The 19,684-nt window shown below is 54.8% G+C and overlaps 1 protein-coding gene across 1 annotated transcript in view; it reads right to left on the reverse strand.

The window, feature by feature from the left end:
* UBE2O (ubiquitin conjugating enzyme E2 O) overlaps positions 1 to 14,264 on the reverse strand; it is a 59,419-nt gene extending 45,155 nt beyond the window's left edge. Inside the window, exon 1 of the mRNA XM_084492137.1 lies at positions 13,745 to 14,264. Coding sequence (XP_084348263.1) covers positions 13,745 to 14,218 — 474 coding nt within the window. The 5' untranslated portion in view covers positions 14,219 to 14,264. The remainder of the gene's footprint in view (positions 1 to 13,744) is intronic.
* Between the last annotated feature and the right edge of the window lie 5,420 nt (positions 14,265 to 19,684).

A 19,684-nucleotide genomic window follows, 5' to 3' on the forward strand; every position in this document is an offset into this window, starting at 1 on the left:
CACCAACCAGGGAGAAGAGCTGGAAAAAAAAAGAGTTCAATGAATGCTTGCTCCCTATCAGGGTTTCAGGTTTAGTCTTTTACAATCCCGGATCAATTTCAGATGTTCAAATTGTTTTTTTTTTTAAACAAGAAGCTGAACCACAAGGTTTTTCTGCCCTCTCCACCGCCAGCAGCAACGAAGACCCCGGGTAACTCTGCTCGTTTTGTCACGGCACGAGGCGCAACGGGATATGCCCAACACCACAAAGTCCAGCAGCACTGACAGCAGTGAAAATACCAACACACCTCCAGCGTCGCCACGCCGAGCACCTGAGATTACAATTTTGCACACAAAACGGCAAGGAGTGGGCTGCACAGAACTAGGTCTGAGATTTAAACATAGGAGTTCATCGGGGGTGTGCTAAGAGAGCCACAAATGGAAAGGAAAATACACATTTTTTCCTTTTGTTCACATCATCCCGAACAAAATGAAAAAAAAATAAGGAGAGATCAGGGTTAGAGACCCCTCGCAGTGGAAGGAAGCAACACGCCCTCTCTTTTGTGCCGGTGTGGACCCCTCGGAGCAGTGCAGCTCCTCTGCTGAAACCGGGGGTGCTGCACCACGCCTGCAGCATGGGAACAGCCCCCAGCAGCAGGACAGGAGGATTTTCCAGAGGGTTCAGCTCACAGGGCCGAACAAAACAAAGCTCACTGAAAATCCCTCCAGGAGAGGCGGTGCAGCGTGCCATGGGGCGTCCTCAGCGGCCACCGCATACACCAACCACGCTGTGAACTGCTCTAATCTCTGTAATTCTGCGTTTGCATATCCAAACAAGATAAGGCTGCAGTTCACAGCCGCTGAAAAATACGAAGAGCTGAATGTTTACCTGGTTAGCAGCAGGGTTTAACTCCAGATTTTGAGGAGAATTTAAGCCAACACCTACATTGAACCTGAAAGGTAGCAAGGAGGGCATCCCTTTCTGCACACCCGAGCAGCAGGGACCCAAACTGGCCGATTCCTGGCAGAAATGCAGCCACACACCCAGCCTCTGAGCCCATCCCCTCTGCAGGGGTTGTGCTGGGGACAACCCCTTTTTGTGCTGAAGAACTGCAATAATCAGCAAATCGGGAGCGCTGCCTGGTTGTTTGCCGTTCAGTTCGCATCTCAAACCTGCATTTTCAACCCAAGAAAACCCAAACACCACCTTCCTGGGCGAGATGACTTGAAGGCAACTCCGAGTGCCCTCAGCAGGCAACCCCCCAACAACTCTTACCTGCTTTACGTCCCTCACGGAACAAACATACATGTTGTTGCAGCCCCAAATTCGGAGTTCTTCCTAGCTTGCAGGTGACCAACAGAGGCCAGGCTGAGATGGTAACAGGAAAAAAATCCCTTGGGAGAAGTCCTCTAGGCAGCAGGGTGCTACATGCTGCCCGGCCGTGCTCGACCCTCCTGCCTTGCTGTGTTCCAGAACCTTTCCTTGCGCAGCTCTGCTGTCACCACTGTTGCATCACATCCAGGCATCAGCTCCAAACCTCCTCGAGGAGCAGGACACTGCAGGGGATGGCTTGTAAGCATTTCTCAGAAATGCCACAGGCTTTGGAAAATAGGAATTTGTACCTCTACCTTACTAGCTTGCCTCCTAAAGCAGTGAGGTGGCTGCCAAGAGGCACGGGTAAAATCTCCATCCAGCCACTGAAGCCTCTGAGCACCTCAGTGATAAAGCATCAAAGCACTGAAGTGCTGCGCACCTCTGAACAAGAGCAGACCGAGGATCAGAAGCTGGCTAAAAATTCACAGCCTACGACTGAGAAGTCCCAGACAGAGTCACCCAGATGGCTCTGAGGGAGCAGCTTTAATGCGATGCTGCTGAAGGTTCACAAGGAGCTGCTTCTCCCACGACGAGCTGAGTTCATCTCAGAAATAAACCACGATAAAAGTCAAACCTGCAGTCAGATCTTACTTTTCCTCTACCACGTGCCCCACAGGGTTCAGGCTGAAGGGATCCCAGCAAGCTGCAGCTCTCCTTCTGCTGCAGGAGCTTCAAGAGCTGCTCCCACGCCACGGAGCAGGCAGGAGATGGGGAATATCTCAGTGCCCGAGGACAATTATCAAAGGAGAATTGTGAAGGATACTCGAGCACTGCACCAAGCCCCATATTGCTAGATGTTATTACCACCAGGCTGGGCACTCGAACAACACTTCTTTTCATAATTATGAAAAAGAAAAAAACCAAAAAAAACCAACAAAACACAAAAACAAGCCCTTGCAATGTGCACAAAAGGAGGGAACTGAAAAAGCAGTTTCCTGAAAACAGATCGCTCAGGTGGGGGAGTGGGAGGGGATAAAAACAACGCGTACCTCTCAGCGGGGCATCTTAACAATGTTTTTGTGAATGGAGCAGCAACGCGGTTCAGGAAGATATCAGAGTTTTAAGATGCCCCAAAGAGAAGCTCGGAGCTGCCTTACCTTTACAGCACCTCTTGGTGCCCAGCTTTCAGTACACCCACCACAGGCAGACAAGGCCCCAGCTCTGCGTTGGATGTACTCGTCACACCGCCCAGATTTCACCCAAGCAGCATCTCAGCAGCCCCTGCCCCCTGCCCAAACAGCCACCTGCAGCCAGGCAGGTGCGGAGAGGGGGAATTTCACCCATCCCCGAGGGCTGGGTTCAGATCGCAGGCTGCTCGTTGGCATTCCTGATTAAAAGCTCTTCCCCCTCCTGGGCTCTACCGCAGATTTGCCACTCTGCTCACTCACAGCCCAGCTGAACGGGACAGGTGCCTGCTGTTCCTGAGAGCCTAAAATAAACTCAGAGCCAGCGTTGAGACGAGGCTAAGCTAGGAGCAGCAGCACCAGCCCTGCAGTGCTCCTCCTGGGACCTCAGTTTCACGTGGGAACATCAGAAACATGCTTTGTTTTGCTCTTCCTCAGAAGGCAGATAATCCCAGCTACTCCGCTTCAAGTTCCCTAAAGCAACTGGGTGGAAAAAAACAAAAGCTCTTCTAGCTTAAATTAGTGGGAAAACCTAAAACCCCAGCTGAGTGTAACCCCATAGATCAGATGCAACGCTCCCAGGCTAGCAGGTCACACACAAATCAGCATTTTGAAAACATCCAGGGTTGGTTTTTTTGTTTGTTTGTTTGTTTTTTGATAAAACTGGAAAAAAGAGGGGCAAGCAGGTGCCCTGCCAGTTGGTGGCAGAGCATGGGATGGGTTTGCTGCTGTCAGAGCAGGGAGAGAACTGCCATTTCATCTTTTCCCTCATGCTCAGGAGCGCACACAGGCTGGACAAGGATGCTCTGGACTTTGTTCTGTGTCTGCTTCTGCGTCTCTTGCTTTAAGGCTTCATCCAAGCACTGGCAGCGCTGCAGATCACAGGCAGCCTGTGCAGAACTGGTCTGGAGGTAAGTGAGCACTGAGAACAAACGGCATCCCACAGAGATTTTGTGGGCAGCACGGGCTCTGCAGCTGCTGGAGCTCTCAGCTCGCTGCCATCATCCTGCGAGGGGAGGCTTTCAGATCCCAAAGAGCTGCAGACACGGGCTGCAGGGCAGAGTCCAAAGCCAGTCTGCAAATGCTTCTAGAAAATGACTTCCCAGCCCAAATGGGACGAGGTGGTCGGCAAGACGTGAGTTTGGGAAGCGAGGGAGTTTGTTCCCCCTGCCCCACGCTTACCTGAGCTTCGAGGAGCAGCGACAGCAGCACGGAGATGGGAACCTGCCCTGCAGACACCACGGCTAGCAGCCAGATTTTCAGTCCCTGGAGGGTTTCTCCTCACAGCGCTCCTGACAGCGAACACTTATCAATGCCAGATCAGAAGAGACTAAGGAAAACACAAATTAAACTACCCCACGGGGAAGGTAAGGTTCACGACAGAGTCACCAGGGGCAGAAACAGCCCCACCACAACGCTGAGGAGGGGCAGGCGGGGTGATGAGACCAGTTTACCCCCCAGACTACAGCCCAGGAGGTTAAATACAGCTTGTCAAACCCCCGCCTAGGGCTCACCAGCAGTTCCCAGCCATCTCCACAAACGTGAAGAAAAAGATTGCTTTTGAGCACTCACTTTGCAACCAGAATGCCAGCCCTGGGAGCTGTGCTAAGAGCATTTTCCCTACCAAAGGGGCTGGCCTGCCTGGCTGCACACACGCTGATCAGAAGGACTGCCCTGATCGGAAAAGAAAGAAGCTGCAAGGGGCAAAACCAAAAGAAGCCGAAGCAACACCGCCACTCGTGCCACAGCCCCTGTAAGACATAATTCAGCCCTCAATTATTTTCATCATCGTGCAAGAGCAAATAGATTTTAAAGGGTAACCAGTATCAACAGATGACAGTCTGGTACTAAATCACATTACTGAGCACAGAAAAAAAAAAACAAACATAGCCACAGCACGATTAAGAGGAAGCCAGGAACTTGGCCTGGATTTTCTCCAAAGCTCCAAGTGTCAGCACTGGGAGGAAAAAAAAAGGCTCCTACAATTAAAGATTTTATATCTGCATTATGGTGACCACATCACTTAGAATATTTGTGATACTCAGTTCCTGTAAATTATTCATCCTCCACTAAGATGCCTAACAAAACAAGCAACACGAGAGCTGATCACATAATGCTCTCGTGAAATACAAAGAGATGTGGGAAGTGTTAAGTTTTCGTCTGACACGTGGTCTCAGATAAAAGCAGCCTCTGGAAAGAAATGTTAATGCCACCACCGAGGTCCCTGACGCTGATCCAGGCAGCCGGGGGACAATTCAGACCAAGAAAGTCCTGGGCAAGCAAACAGGGGCTGCAGGGTGAGCAGGGATAGAGCCCTTGCAAGGCAGGGATGGGGTGAGGAGGAGATGCTGAGTGTGCCTCACCACCTAGCAGCAGGTTTATAAAGACCAGAAGCTACTCGGGGGCCAGGTCTGCTTGCTGTAAGACACGGGTGCAAACTGCTTGTACATTTCTGGTAGAAATTCCAAATCTCCTCCAGATTTGGGACAGCTTCCTAACCGCAGAGACCAAAGCAGCCTGGGAGCTCTTTTTATATCAGACCTTCAGACACAACCAGGCTGCTGCAGCCCACGACAGCAGGGCACGGGCTCGGGCTGCCCTCGCCAGCACCCACATAATCACAGGCAGCGCTCGTCTGGCAGAGTTTCGTTACAGGGAAGTCACCCTGCACTTAGCACTTTGCTTTGTCATTACAGGGCAGGTTCAGCCCGCGCACCAAACGAGCCATTTCTCTGTCGTGTACCAGCAAAATCCCCAGCGCCGCACACAACTAAATGGAGGAAGTTTCTAGCCTGAGAGTCAAAAGGGCAAACCAGCCAGCTCAGATGTCCTGGGTGAAACGGCAGTCACTGAGTCAATAATGCCTCTATCCAAAAAACTGACAGTAAGATACGGAGTGTGAGACCTCAAAACATTAGGATACATCATCAACTAATGTAGCAAGATGACATTTTAGGCTTTTTTTCTTTTTATTAGTATTTATTTTTAAACTAGGAACCCAGGTATCGGGTTCTGGTATTTCCTCCAGAGGCCTTTTCGCTGCTGTGCAATTCTGCACGGTGCTCTCCTTCCCTGGATTTCAGGAACACACAGCATTTATGTGCAGTCGAGGAACTTGCTTCATCCTGCAAAGTTTGTTCCAGTTCAGAAAGCTTCCACAGCAAGAATAATTCGGGTCTATGTTCATCAATCACATGCCGCACTAAATACCCTTCAAGGGAGGAACATTATATACTACTACACCTCATTAGGAAGAGCTTCCCAAGCTCCTTGGAACACACCCGAACACTGCTCAGCCTGCCTCTTACAGGAAGCAAGTGAATCATCCACATCTGCAGACTCTAAAAAAACAACAAAACCCAAAGATTTCCAGGAAGGACAGAGATTCCTCCCTTTCCTCTCCCCAGCTCCCCTTTTCTGCTTTAATCTGAACTCGCTGAGATTGTACTCCAGCATGGGAAGCCAAAGCAGCTTCTCTAACCTGGACCCCGCAGGCTTCCTGTGGCAAAAGGGCAGAAAAGCATTTGACAGAAATCACTCAAGTTCAGGACAGAACAATAAATAAGAAGAGCTGGTTCACTTACAGCCAGTTACACAACCACGTAGTAACTCTAAATTTAGAAAATGTGGCTAGTTTGTCTCAAGACTAACGCTGTTTCAAGGAACTTGGACTCAGACGCTGAACAGAAGCACGAATGCTTCTTGCAGCAGCCACGGGAATTATTCACTTGGATTGGACGCGTAACCTACCTTCCAAGGAAAAAAAACAACTTTCATCTTCAAAAGCAGCCCGAAGAGCGAAGCCAAAGGACAATTCCAGCCCTCCTGGAAATCTGATCGCTTCTGAGCACAAATATCCCGCTGCACACTCACCTCCAACGCTGAAAAGCCAATTTCTGGGGGGAGCAGCCCAGCAGCGAGCAGGGCAGCTCCCAAAACACCCAGCTTCTCTGGCAGCAGGTACAGCAGGAGATGGGGTAGGACAACTGTGGAGTAAAGCTGGAGGAAGCAGAGCACGAAGCTACTCAAGCTCCAGAGCTAGTCAAGCTCCGGTTGTGTTTCTGCATAGCTGTTGCCAACAATTTTACCAAGGACTAAGACCTAGGACGTTATTTACTGCCTACATATCTTTCTAACCCGGCCTTGGCAAAAATTCTCCCAGCTTCCAAGATTCATACCCAAATTAACTTTAAAGATGCTAGGTTACTCACCAGTTTACTCATGAGAGGGCACAAATCAAGCCTGAGTCCCTCAGTACCAAGATATATTGCACACCACCTAGTTTCCAATCCCTCTTTTTACCCAAACACAGAATAACCAAAGTATTATTGCTTGGGTGAGGGTAATTAGACTGCATAAAAGTCCCCAGCTATAACTGCACTGAGGGACATCAAACACTTCTCCACCGATCTTCAGCCCTGCTCAGAAAGGGTCAAAAAGAGAAAATAAGGAGCATAGCACCAAGAAAACACGGCTGGTGGCCTTGAACTACTTTGGGCTGTCTTACCCACGGGCACCTGCAGGGAAAGTTTCTGGCACCTGCCCCGGGCCCAGCCGAAGAGGCACTGCCACATCAGCGCCCAAAAAGGCTTTGAAGATGAAAGTCCTACTTACTTGCTAAGTATCCTTATCAGCAGAGAAGCAGCGCTGTTTCTTAAAACAAAAATGATTCATATGCAAAATTCCTTTATTCGCGAAGAAGTTACATCCTTTCAAAAGTAGGTAAAAAAAAATAAAATAATAAATGAGCTGTGATGGAACTAATTCCAGCTCTGCTGGCATTACTGGATTTCACTTCAGGCAGAAGGCTCGACGTCCGCTGACAGATGAAATACCACCAGTCACTCCAGCAGCAGGAATGCACGAGGAAGTCCCAGCTTTGGGCTAGGCAGCACAGTTAAAAGCCTTAAGCTCCACATCCCTTCAGATTTAATAGCCCTTTTGCCTGTCAGCCTCCACACCTCTCCCTGGGCAGCGCAGCTCTGCAGGCAGCTGGAGGGATGTGCCTCCAAACCGTGCTCGGTGCCTGCCGAATCCGGCACTGCTCAGATTTTACGCTGCAAGATGAACGCTGCTTAATGGAGCGAGGGCACGGCTGCCCTCCTTCCCTTCAACTCCAGGCTGTAACCAGAGGCTCCGAAGTGATACCGCAAGCGTGAGCCCAACAGACCCTTTCCTCGTTTCAAATTAACTCCCACCCCTAAAAAAAAAAAAAAATAAAAAATGAGAGTCCCCTAAAGACAGTGTTTTAGATGCCACTCCAGCTGCTCTCTTGGTGAGATTGAGACCAGCGGGTGAGCTGACATGGTGCAGCAAAACCTTAAAGAGCTCACCCAAAAGCTGAACCAAACAGTACCAAAACCCCTCTGTGGTCACAGGGCTTCTCTGGAGCCACTCAAACCTGAACGGAGACGGACGAACAAGGCACATAGCCAACATACAGGTACCCAAATCCGCACACATCATCACCAAACTCATTTCTGCTCCCCCACACCGTGCTCTGGAGGTTTTGGCCCTGCAAAGTTTCGGTTTCCACTCAGGTCTCTTCCCAAAGGCTGGAGCAGGGCACCCGGCAGCTACCAGACCGTAATTCTGCTTGCCCTGTGCCCAGGCAAACGCATGAAGGAGGCAGGAACAACCCTAAAACATTCAGGGTCGATCAAGAGAAATGAATTGCATGAACCCAGGCAGCCAAGGCCTGCAGGGTGCCCCCTGACAGCGCCACAGCTGATCTGCAAGCACCCCCAAACGCCAAGCCCCCATTTTTTGTAGTGTTTGATGTTTCACCCCCTACTTTTCCACCTCTCACACTGTCTACCTGTCCCTTCCCAAAACCAAGTAATATCCAGAACTCAAAAAGCCCCTGGAAACCCGAGGATACAGCCGCCACCGCCTCAAACCAAGGACTGCTGGTAGGAGAAACCGGCTTTTGCTGAAGTCCAATAATTTCACAAATTTGGGTTTCAGACACAAACACACGCACGTTTAGCAGCCTAACAGCAAATGGAAAAAAGCCCAAAGGTTACCATGAAGTGTCCCAGAACATAAAATAATCTGTAGGAAGACAACTTTACCACAGGCCTGAAGGCCCCAGGAGGGGACGCAGCGGTGATACGAGGCAGAGCTGAACTGAGCTACGTGGCAAGTGCTCCAGAGCACAACGTAAAAGAAACCCAAGTCACCATCTCACCTCTCAGTTCTCGGCCTTCCTGACATCAAAAGCAAGTGCAAAAATTTCAGGCCGAAGGATCGGTTTCCAGGCTTGCGCTGACCCATTTGGGCAAAAACCCCAGCACAGGGTGGGAGGTAAGAGTGGAAACAACGAGGCAGGTTCTTCCCGAGGAGCATTTAGGAAGGTGTCATCACCTCCAGAGCCTTTGAAATCCCACTAGTAATTAAACGAGAGGAGGCTCTGAGCCTCACAACGCTGGTGGTTTCCCCACACCAACGCAGATGCTGAACATGAAAAATTGTGGCTTGCTCTGAAGAGAGAACTGAGGACAGCTGGTAGGGGCAAGGCCTTGCCCCAAAAAGCACCTGTCAAAGCTTCTGACACTGAACTTTGGGGAAGAATCATAACCAAAAAAAAAAAAGTAACTTTACATAACTGTTTGAAGCCTAAAACAGAAGCCTGTTTTGGAGCTGCACAGCACGAGTGAAGGAGAAACTTTACGAGAAAGCTGCAGCAAAATGCCTCGCTTACGCAGGTATTTCAAAGCCTGTCCTGGGCTTTGATTGATTCCTTCCAAAGCTTTTAGTGCACATTAGTTTGTTTACCAGTCCTAAGAGCATTACTAATTTAGCTGCCTTTTTTTCCCCCCCCTTCCCTTTTAGCTACACCAGCACATCGCAAGCAAGTGCACCTTGGAAGAGGGAGCGAGCCACGAAGCTGCTTGCTCAGGGAGGTTTTGTCCATTTTAAAAATAACACTCCTGACCGGGGCTGGAACAAGTATAATTAATTGCTTAGCCCAGGTGGCCACTCGCACTCCCGAATTATCCATTCACCTCGCACACTGTACACAGAATAACTCCCCGTACGGTAACAGGGTATAACATTAGCACTCGGGAGGTTTCCACGCCACGCGATGTACAGGAGGCCATTTCTGGAGTAAAATATTTATGGTGATCCCCAAATCCATATTGCAAGTGTCCAACAAATCAAAGCCGAACAGGAATCAACTCTAGGGTATGTAACCTTGCAACGGGGGCTCACAGTAATGATATCCGCTGAAGTGCCTGTTTTACACAGAACTACACAAATTCCAGTAAGCTTTTTCTCTCCTCCTGCCTCTAACGGCCGGGCAGATCAGGTGGTTTCAGAGCACCCCCCTGGGAGACTAACCGAAATGTCAGATGCGAGAAGAGGGTTAGACACAGCCTCCCCGTGCAATAAAAAATACCATTATTAGCTTATGGGCATTGGATTTGCACAGTTCTGCACTGTGACCAGCATTTACTGTTGGCTCCTGAGAAGCAGCTGTACCCAGGGCATCCCTCTTCACCTGCTGGAATTTAAATACTCTGCACCACGGCACTTCAGGCAGCAAAGGCTTTGGCCAAATTTGAAGATGGAAGGTTTTTAAGGCTGTGTTTTCATCGCTTAGTCTCCAGCAGGTAGCACACAGTCATTGGTGAGGATTAATGCCTGAAGAGCCCATGGTAGCGGGCTGGCAGTGGCTGCAAGGGATGGGCAGGAGAAAAGAGAGACTTCCAGTAAACAGGAATGTTTCCCTCTCCTGTTGTATAGGCACACTGAAATCACAACTCGTCAGTTTAGGTCATAACAACTATATGACAGGACTCAGACAGGAAATAAAATATTCATGAAAATATTGAAATTACGCAGGAATAATGTCTTCAGAAAGCTCTCCTGCAAGCTTACATTCATGACTCAATATTTGAGGTCAAGAAGTTACGGCAGTGAAGAGTGGGAAGGGACGGGAGGGCTGTGTGGGATGAAGCAGAGCTGAATTCACAGAAACTCCTTGAGATAACATCAGCCAGCTTCCAGCTAACAGGCTGATCGGCCGCTGGGCTGTGCCCGAGGAGCCCTGATAGCATGAATCCATTCCCAAAACAAAGCCGAATGGTGTAAGAGAGCCATCCGAACCAAGGGGGGGATCTGGACCCTAGAAAACAAGAGTATAAAAACTTCCCAAGGAGTTTCCCCTCATCCTGGGTCCCTACACGCTGCCTCCAGGTAAACCCACCAGCACTACGAGCAATACAGCATCACGCCAAGACACTACCACGAGCATTCATTCCCCGAGGGAGACGGAGGAGCAGAAGGCAGGAATTCAGCAGGCCGGCCAGCTGAAGGTCTCTAGATAAGGTGCTGAAACACAACACCTGCACCTTCCGCTGCCCCCGTCCGCAGACGGGTATCGGCCTCGCAAAGCGCCGCGGCCATCAAAGGCGGTGGAAAACTCCGGGGCTCCCAGGTGAGAGGCAGGAGGAGGAAGGGCAGCAGCGTCCCAAAGCGCCCCGCGAGCCCCACTAATCCCTAACCAAACCGAGAATTTTTGTAAACTGCCCCAAGGCAGCTCAAGCGTGCAGCAGGGATACCAAGCTCCGGCTGAGAAACCCTGCAATTAAAATTCGGCTGCGTCTCATTCTCTTCCAATTGGTCAGAACGAGCACCAAGTGCTCGCACCCATGAGCAATACCCTCAGGATTTCTGCACCAAGCCTCCCAACAGGCAGGGGGGTTCCAACAGGTCGGAGGAGCCGCTGGTTGCATGAGCGCCAGGGTCCAACAAGACACTGGAGGCAAACCTGCCTGCAAAGGGAAGCCTCCTCCTTCCAGGGCTGTGCTTGACGTTGGCAGCAATTCCTTCCCTGAGTTCTCAATTGGGAACGTGGTCATGGAAGGCAGGGAAGGAGCACAGACAGCGAGGATAAGGAATCCCAGCTCTTCCTTTACTTGCATGAATGTCACGATACTGGTGGTGGTTATCAAGGCAGGAATGAGCTCAAATAAACTACTAATTTGGCTGGAAGAGCTGCTGGGCCTTCATACCAAACGCTAGCTCTATTTCAAGAGAAAGTTTCTATTACTTATTAACATCAGCAATTGTGTGCTCGTGGTCAAGTGGCAGCCTGCCGACCGCTTCCAGCGGGAAAGAACAAAAGTAAGCATTGAACTTCTAGAAGCAACAGTAAAAGCCATTAGCTTACATATTCCCTGGCTGAAAAAAAAATAGGAAACATGCCTACCCCCACTTTAAAGAAAACACGGGCAAGCTCTCCGATTGTAACCCGGCGTGGGCACAGAACGCTGCTGCTGACCTTTGCACTAGGAGCAGAAGGTGCTGCTTGGCTCGCCTCGAAACCTGCAGTGACTTTATTTCTCCCTTCGGCAGGTACAACACGTGCTGTGACCGACACACAGCAAGGTTCGTGGCTCTCCAAGTGCTTGAGAGCTGACAGAGAGGCAGCCAGCCCTCGGCACACACCGAGCGGGCACACCAGAAGGGGCCTTGGCTGCTGGATTTACCTTTATCCTCTGCCCACCGAAAGGAAAATAAACGGGACCTTGCAGGAACTGCAACAAGCACCCTCCCAAACCCCTCATGGAGCTGCTTTGGGACTGGTTATCACTTCTAAAGATGTCAAATATCACAGGCAGAGATGCTAGAGAGTCAGAGCCCCGGCCAAGAGATGGAGCTGCAGGTAAGGGCTGGCACCAGCGCCCAGCAAGCTTCAACCCCACGGCACCCACGCGGTGCCCGAGGTTTGTTCCGAGGGGTTCCCAGCGGCACCAGATTTGGTTTCGGTAAGCCCAGACTGCAGCACAGGCTGCACAAAATGCCTCTCAGTCTTGGGCAGCTTTTCAAATGGGAAAATCGATGCAGTAAGTGCACCTGAATGCCTCAGGCTCTCAGGGAACTTCTCCCTGGGGCCCAGCGCCTGCGTGGTGAAGATGCCGACACTGGAGAAGGACCAGAAAAAGGGAAGAAAAAGGAAGAAAAAGGAAAGGCCTTTATTTATGTAACTGCCTTTGACCTCTGGTCATCCCCAGCCTGTTTTTTTTTCTAACATTTACTAACTCAGCACCCTGTGCAAAGTCAGAATTAACAGATCTGAATTTACAAATCCAGGAACAATTCCTAAATCTGGGTTTATTCACCGCAACCGAGGTGGCCTTGCTTAGATGCTGAAAAACACGCTCCACTTCGGACTGATTTTTGCTGCAACAGCACACGAAGCCTTATTTCAAGCCGCAGTGATTGAATCGTGGTGTCTTTAGAGAAAGAAGGCTTGTTTGTTTGTTGTTTTTTTTTTTTTTTACAGGTAGAAATCCACGGTGTGCAAACATCCCCCCTCAATGCCCGTTTTCATTTTCCTTATCTCCAGCCGGTCACGTGCCCAATGACACTATCCCCTAAATATAGCTCATCCCGCCAGCGCTTCCAATCCCACCGCTCTCTGCAGGACCACAACACACCTCCCTTCCCCGCTTCCCCCCTGGGCATCACCCCGACACCTCGCTGTGATGATTTTGGGGTGGCAAAGCCACCGGCACCCCAGCACCCCCCGGCTCATGGTGCCCCCCATGCGGCAGCCCCCCGGGCGAGGGCAGCGCCGGCCTTCTGCTGCGCTCAGCGCTACGCCCATGGCTCGCCGGCCCCTTTGTGCTGCCTCGCAGTGCCCCCCTCTCCCTCTTTTGTCTCCGTGCCGCCAGGCAGCCTGCTGGAAGCCCCCCGGCCAGCCTCACCCCGGGCACTGCGCCCATCCCGGCCTCCCTCGTGCCCCACGGGAGGTCGTGGCATGGCAGTGGGTTCACCAACGGTGCCCAAGGCTCGCATGGATGAGGGCACGTCCCGTGGCACGCCGTCAGCTTGCCGGGCCACCCGTCTGGCTGCTGGCTACCACCCTAAGAGAGGCCGTGGTGCTGCCGTCCTCCGGTGCCGCCGTCCTCGACGCGGAGGCCACGTCGCCAGCAGCGCTCCGTGAGCTCAGTGCCACCGGGATCTGCCCCGGGACGAGGCCTCCGGTGGGGCAGGCTGAACCCCAAGGCTTTGAGGCCCTGGGGTGGCGGAGGACGAGCCGCCCTGAACCTCCGGGAGGCCGCAAGCCAACCTTGGCCGCTCGGATGGCGGCAGGCGGCCTCCGCCGACCCCTCGGGGTGGTGGCGGGGGGAGAACCACGGCAAACCCGCAGCCTCGGGGGGAAGGACGGAGGCTGCGGGGCGAGGACCTCCGAGGGGTTTTGGGGGTTTGGGGGGGGCACGAGGCCGGTCGGTGCGGCCCGGCCGCCGGTTACCTTGGTCTCCTTGACGTGCTGCTTGATGCCCTCCGGGTACCACTGCACCCGCACGTAGCCCCGGCGCAGCGGGGAGGCCCGGCCTTCCTCCGTGCCTCCCCCCCCGGGGCCGCCCGATTCGGAGCCCCCGGAGCTGGCGGCTCCTCCGCCGCCTCCGCCGCCGCCTCCACCTCCTCCTCCTCCGCCGCCCCGGCCTCCTCCGCCTCCTCCTCCTCCTCCTCCTCCCCCCGCCGCCGCCTCCTCCTCCTCCGAGTCCGAATCCTCGCCGTGGATCAGGCGCACCAGGCCGAAACGCACCGAGCCCCGGTACCGGCCCGACACCAGGTCGTGCGAGAACAGCAGGCGCTGCGAACCGCCCGGCGGAGGAGCCGCGGGGACCGGAGCGACCGGGACCGGGACCCCCGGGGACGCTGCGGGGAGCGGGGCCGGCGGGCTCGGGCCCCCCGGGGCGGGCGGTGCGGGCGGCTCCGCCATGGCGCGGGGCAGAGCGGGAGAAACGCGCGGCCGGCGGCGGCGGCGGCGGCGGCGGCGGCGGCTGCTGGGGGAGGGGAGGGAAGGGGAGGGCCGGGGCGGGGCGCGCGCGCGGGGAACGGCGAGGGGCGGGGCTTAGGGCGCGCCGGCGCGCCCCCCCCTTTTCCCGCCACCGCCGCTCGGACGCCCCGCGGATGACGTCAGGGCAAGGCTTCTGGCCACGCCCCTCCCCTCTCGAGTGGCCACGCCCATCTCGGGGAGAGAGGGGGGAGGAGGGGGAGGGTTGGGGTCCTGCTATGGGGTTGGGGGGGGGTAAGGGGACATTGCTGCTAGGAAAGGGTGGGTAGGGGCTGGGACGGGCTGTCCAGGGGGTGGGGGAGGCTCCGTGCCCGGGAGAGGCTGGGTGGGGTGCTGGGGGACAGGGGTTAGTGGTGGTATTGGTGGTAGGGGGGTGGTTGGACCAGGGATCCCGGAGGGCTGCCCCAACCCTGATGGTTCTGGGGTTCTCCGAGGAGGAGGAGGAGGAGGAGGAGGAGGCCTGGCCAAGGAAACCCAGGGCTCAACAGAGAGGTGGAGGCTGAGGTGGCCTCCGTTCCTGGGGCAGTCGGATGGGGCTTGCTTCGCAAACAGCCCGGGCACTGCCACACGGATGAAGATGCCCAAGTTGGGCCGTGAAGCGCCACCACCCCCAGTCAGCCACAGCCCAGGCTGCAGCTTCTCCCCCAGCCTCCCAGAGGAGGCCCAGGTCCGCAGGAGAGGCCCCCAAGAGAGATCAGGGAAAGAAAAATCCTGCCACGGGAATTTGGGAGAGACTGCCCAGAACATAAAGAGGTTGCAGAGGATAAGGGCCTGTCCCACAGAGCCCACTCCACGCGATACCCGTGGGGCTGAGTGCTGCTCTCTGGGCAGCGAGGTGCTCTCCGGTTCACAGCAAGGCACGGTCTTCCCCTTTATGGCTCCTACAAGTCCTCATTAGGGCGTGCAAATGAGCTGCAGACTTGGCTTCATTGACTCGAATGTATTTTCCCTCCTCTATCCACAGGGGGGTTTGCAATGAATGGTTCTTGAGAGGGTCTCGCTGCTGGGTGTCGTGGTGATGTGGCTCCCCGCTGGGGCATTTCTCAGCACCGACCCCAGCGACAGGGAGCAGAACAGAGCTCAAAGGGAACACCGGGTGAAGAAACAGCAGCACAGCCGTGGGGGAAGGCAGGTTAAATAGCTCTCAGTGCAACATGGGCGTACAGCTGGTTCCACAGATGTGCTTTGGGAACTACAGACCTCCATCCACATCCAAGACAGGGCAGCGACCTCTGCAAAGTGAGTGAGTTTTGGGGTACGAAGGCAGGGCTGGGGATTTCACCCTCTACACAGCCCCAACACCGCCGTGCTGCTGGGGGGAGCACGGCACAGCTCCCAGCCTCCTTCCCTCTGTGCCTGGCCCTCTGGGAACAGGATCAGACCTTTGGGAAGGGAGAAGGTGCCCTCTGAATCAGCGCTATGTCCTCCTTACAGCTCCATGGAAGGTTTCAAAGCCCAGCCCTGTCCAGCCGCGGTGGTGATGCTTCTCATCATCTCCTTAAAGCACATCGCAACAGCCGCTAATAAAATATAGATACGGGTAATGGGCACAAACTCGTGTGTAGATGGGAACTGTCCCTCTTCAGAGCAATTACGTGCTGAAGAAGAGCAGTGGGGTTTCAGGGAGCCACAAATAGCCACGCAAACAATCACATTACACAACCAGGCGGGCTCGCGGCGGGGGGATTTTAATGGGGACGAGCCAGGGCTGGTTGCTCGTTAGCAGGAGTTGAGCCGGGTGTGCTTCTGCACTCGGGTCTCAGCTGGGGCTCTGATGAGCTTTCCTGGGGAAGTGGCACAGAAGAAGGACTCGTCTCTTTCGTAGAATCACACAGGATCCAGAGGAGGAAGGAACCATGAGGATCATCAGGTCCATCTGGCTCCACACAGGACCACCCAAACACCACGCCGTGTGTCTGAGCGTGTTGTCAAAATGCTCCTCGAGCTCTGGCAGCTTGGTGCTGTGACCACGTCCCTGGGGAGCCTGTCCCAGTGCCCCACCACCTCTGGGTGCAGACCCTTTCCCTATCCCCCAGCCTGACCCTCCCCTGTCCCAGCTCCATGCCGTCCCCTCGGGTCCTGGCGCTGTCCCCAGAGAGCAGAGCTCCCTGTGAGGGAGCTGCAGGCTGCCATGAGGCCTCCCCTCGGCCTGTGTGGGCTGAACAAACCCAGGGCCCTCAGCTGCTCCTCACACGCCTTCCCCTCAGCCCCTTCCCCATCTTTGCTGCGTGGACGCTCCCTTTGCTATTCCTGCTGCGTGGACGCTCCCTTCACCATCTTGGCTGCCTTCCTTTGGACGCTCCCTAATAGTTTTTGTCCTTCTGGCATCGGGGTGCCCCAAACCTCGCACAGTGCTCCAGGAGGACTCGAGCCTTGGCAGGACACAGCCCCCAGCACCGCCACAGCCCCCGAGTGCTTCAGGCACCCCACAGCCCCCCGCTGCCCGCAGCAGCACCCCCAGTGCCCACTGAGGGGCCCCAGCTGGTCAGACTGCGTTGTAACCAAACCAAACCAAAATAAATAAATAAATAAATAAATAAAAAGAAACATTTTGGGGGTATTTTTGGGGGCGTTTAGGGAAGGACTGGACGTGGTGCTTAGGGACACGGTTCAGTGGGTGACAGTGGCGGCAGGGGGATGGGTTGCACCAGATGATCCCGCAGGCCTTTCCCAACCCTAAGGATTCCGGGATTTTAGGATTTTACAGCCGGGACCTTTGAGGCTCCCCAGCCCGTTTCAGCCCCTCGGGGCCCGGCCGGGCTGAGGCGAGCGGGGCTCTGCTGCCACCGCGCGGCCGCGGCCGAGGCCCGGCCCCGGGGCTGGCTCCGGGAGAGACTTCCCTGGGGGGGGTTGTGGGGCAAATCCCGGCCCTCAGGGCACCAGGGAGGGCTCTGGGCAGCTGTCACCGCCTTTCTGTGCTTTTTTTTCCTCATTTTCTGCACCCCCGAGGCAGCCCGGAGAGGTGCTGCGGGGCTGAGCGGGGGGAACGCGAAATGGCTCCCGGCCTCCCTCAGGGACGGGCTGGGGGGGACCGCGGGCTCAGCCACCTCAGGGGACAGATTTAGGAGAAGAAAGCAGAAAGAAATTGTGTACTGGGAGGGCGGTGAGGTGCTGAACAGGCTGCCCAGAGGAGCTGTGGGTGCCCCGTTCCTGGAGGTGCCGTGGTGAGCCCAGCAAACCTCCTGAGGCTGGGTGGGCTTTCCCCTTGGAGAGGGGCCCTTTGGGGTGAGCGGGGCAGTGCCCCATGTCCCCGTGTCTCTTATGGCCACCCTGCCCTTTCCTCCTTGCTTGTACTGCCCCACTCAGGCACCTCTGGCCCTCCCCACCCCTGCTAAAAACAGCCTCCAAACAGCTTCACCTACTCCTATACATCTTTATGCAACACAGTCCTCCTCCTCTCCCTCCTCTCATCCTCTTTGCTGACACCAAGCCCTTCTAAATCCCGTGGCAGAGCTGGTCCAGGCCCAGCCTTGCTGTGGGATGCAGGGTTTGGCTTCCCCATAGTGGCAGCCGGATCCCATCCAGCCCCACGGGGCCGCCCCGGCGCCCACCAGCAGCGTGCCGAGCCAAGGGCAGGAGATTGAGGCAGGGTGACCCCATAACAGCACCCAGCTGCCGCGTCCCAAAGGCAGAGCTGGACCTAAAACGCCTGGAGGTCTGCGATGGGAGGGAAGGAGCTGCTGGAGCCCTGAACTCGGTCCTCTTCTGTCATGGGGATTGTGTTACGGGTGTCCGTGACCTAGTTACAAACTACTGCAGCCCAGCAGAGAGAAGGAAACGAGGCTAATCACTGCCAAGTGCCTGTGCTCCAGGGAGGGGATAAGAAAGGTCCCGGCTGGGTCTCCCACCCCTGCTTTAGGCTGAAGTTGCCCTGGCCAAGCAGCCTTGGGTGAGACCTTCCCCTCTCGCTCTGCACTCTTTCCTCAATGTCCCATGTAGAGGAGTAGCAAGGAGATATCCCAGCCCTGCACAGGCACGTGTTGCTCAGGTGCAGGTTAGAGCTGGAGCTCAAAGCCTGCTTCCCCTCACTATCAGAGAGATCCCAAACCCTTTGTCACGCAGCATCCCTTCCCTAGCTTCTTGTGCCTGCAGAGGGAAGCGCTCTGCACCTTCACCAGAGAGGAATCGACTGCACTGATGAGCCAAAAGGAACACGCCAGAGGAAATCCACATATGTGCACATTTGCAGATTACCATTTCAAGGCAGAACCAGCCCTTTGAGGGTCTATTTAGAGCCCTGGGGACATGGCCACTGTCCAGAGCAGCCCTATGGCAGCCCCGCATTGCTATTTTGAAGGCAAATCAGCTCACAATGTGAGCCGCGGTGAATACCCTGCTCCAGCGGAGCGGGTGGAAGCACCCCAGCTTTGCAGCACCTGCTGGAGATTTTGGAACTGCTCTTGACAAGGCGAGAAGGGAGCACCGTGGGGTAAAAGCAGCAGGCAGCCAGCCTGGCAAGTGCCGGGAATCCTGAGCGAGCCCCAAGAGCTCCATCCTGCTGCAGAGCCGCAGCGATGCCGAGCGCTTGCACGCTGCTGCCTGGGGCAGCTGGTGGGAGGGCAGGGGATGAGTGGGAATAAAACAAGAGCCCGTGGCTGAGCCTACAGTGGGGCTGAGCCCTGCTGCTGGCTGTCGTGCCACTTGTGTGCAAGGCAGGAGGAAAGCACGGCCCTTTTTGGGTACGCGGCTCCCTTTGGCTAAGCCAGGGGAAGGTGCAAAGCAGGGAATTGAGCAGCAGCTGGCTCGGTCACAGAGGCTGAATAATTACAGGAATTTGGGATGACGCCATGCAGGGGAGGACCCTGATGTCACCTTCACTCCCTGCGACCTCAAACCAGCCCCTCGAGGCCAAGAGATGACGAATGCTGCAGCTACCCCAAGCAGCTTAATCCCCGGAGCACCGGGATGACCCGCTGCTATTTGCAGCACAGACCAGGGGGCTGAGGAGCCCCGGAGCTGCGTTCGTGTCCCTTCCCTGCCAAGCCCTGGCAGAGAGGGGCCGAGCAGAGCCCCAGCTGCCTGTCCCTGTCCCTCAGTGCCCCGAGAGGGCTGCTGACGAGCAGCCTGCTGCAGAGGCAGCAGCAGCGCTGGGCTCTTTGAAGGAGCTGAGAGCTCTGCTAAGTACCTAAGTCTCAGCACGCTGCCGTGGTTATCCCTTATTGATGTTTTTGGCCCCCTGCAGCTGTAGGGGCAGGGAGGGATGGAGCAGGCTGACCCTCCTGCCGTGGTGGGCAGAAAGCAGCACCCTGCCCGACGCTTCCAGCCACAGCCCACTCTGTGCCATTCAGCTGATTCCTCGGAGTTGCTCTGAAATGCTGTTTCTGAACAGCAGGAACACGCTGGGGCATCTTTCTGTTTCAATTCCATGAAAAAAAAGATCTAAAACAGGGA

Source organism: Aythya ferina, assembly GCF_964211825.1.
Source record: "Aythya ferina genome assembly, chromosome: 18".
Taxonomy (NCBI): Eukaryota; Metazoa; Chordata; class Aves; order Anseriformes; family Anatidae; genus Aythya; species Aythya ferina.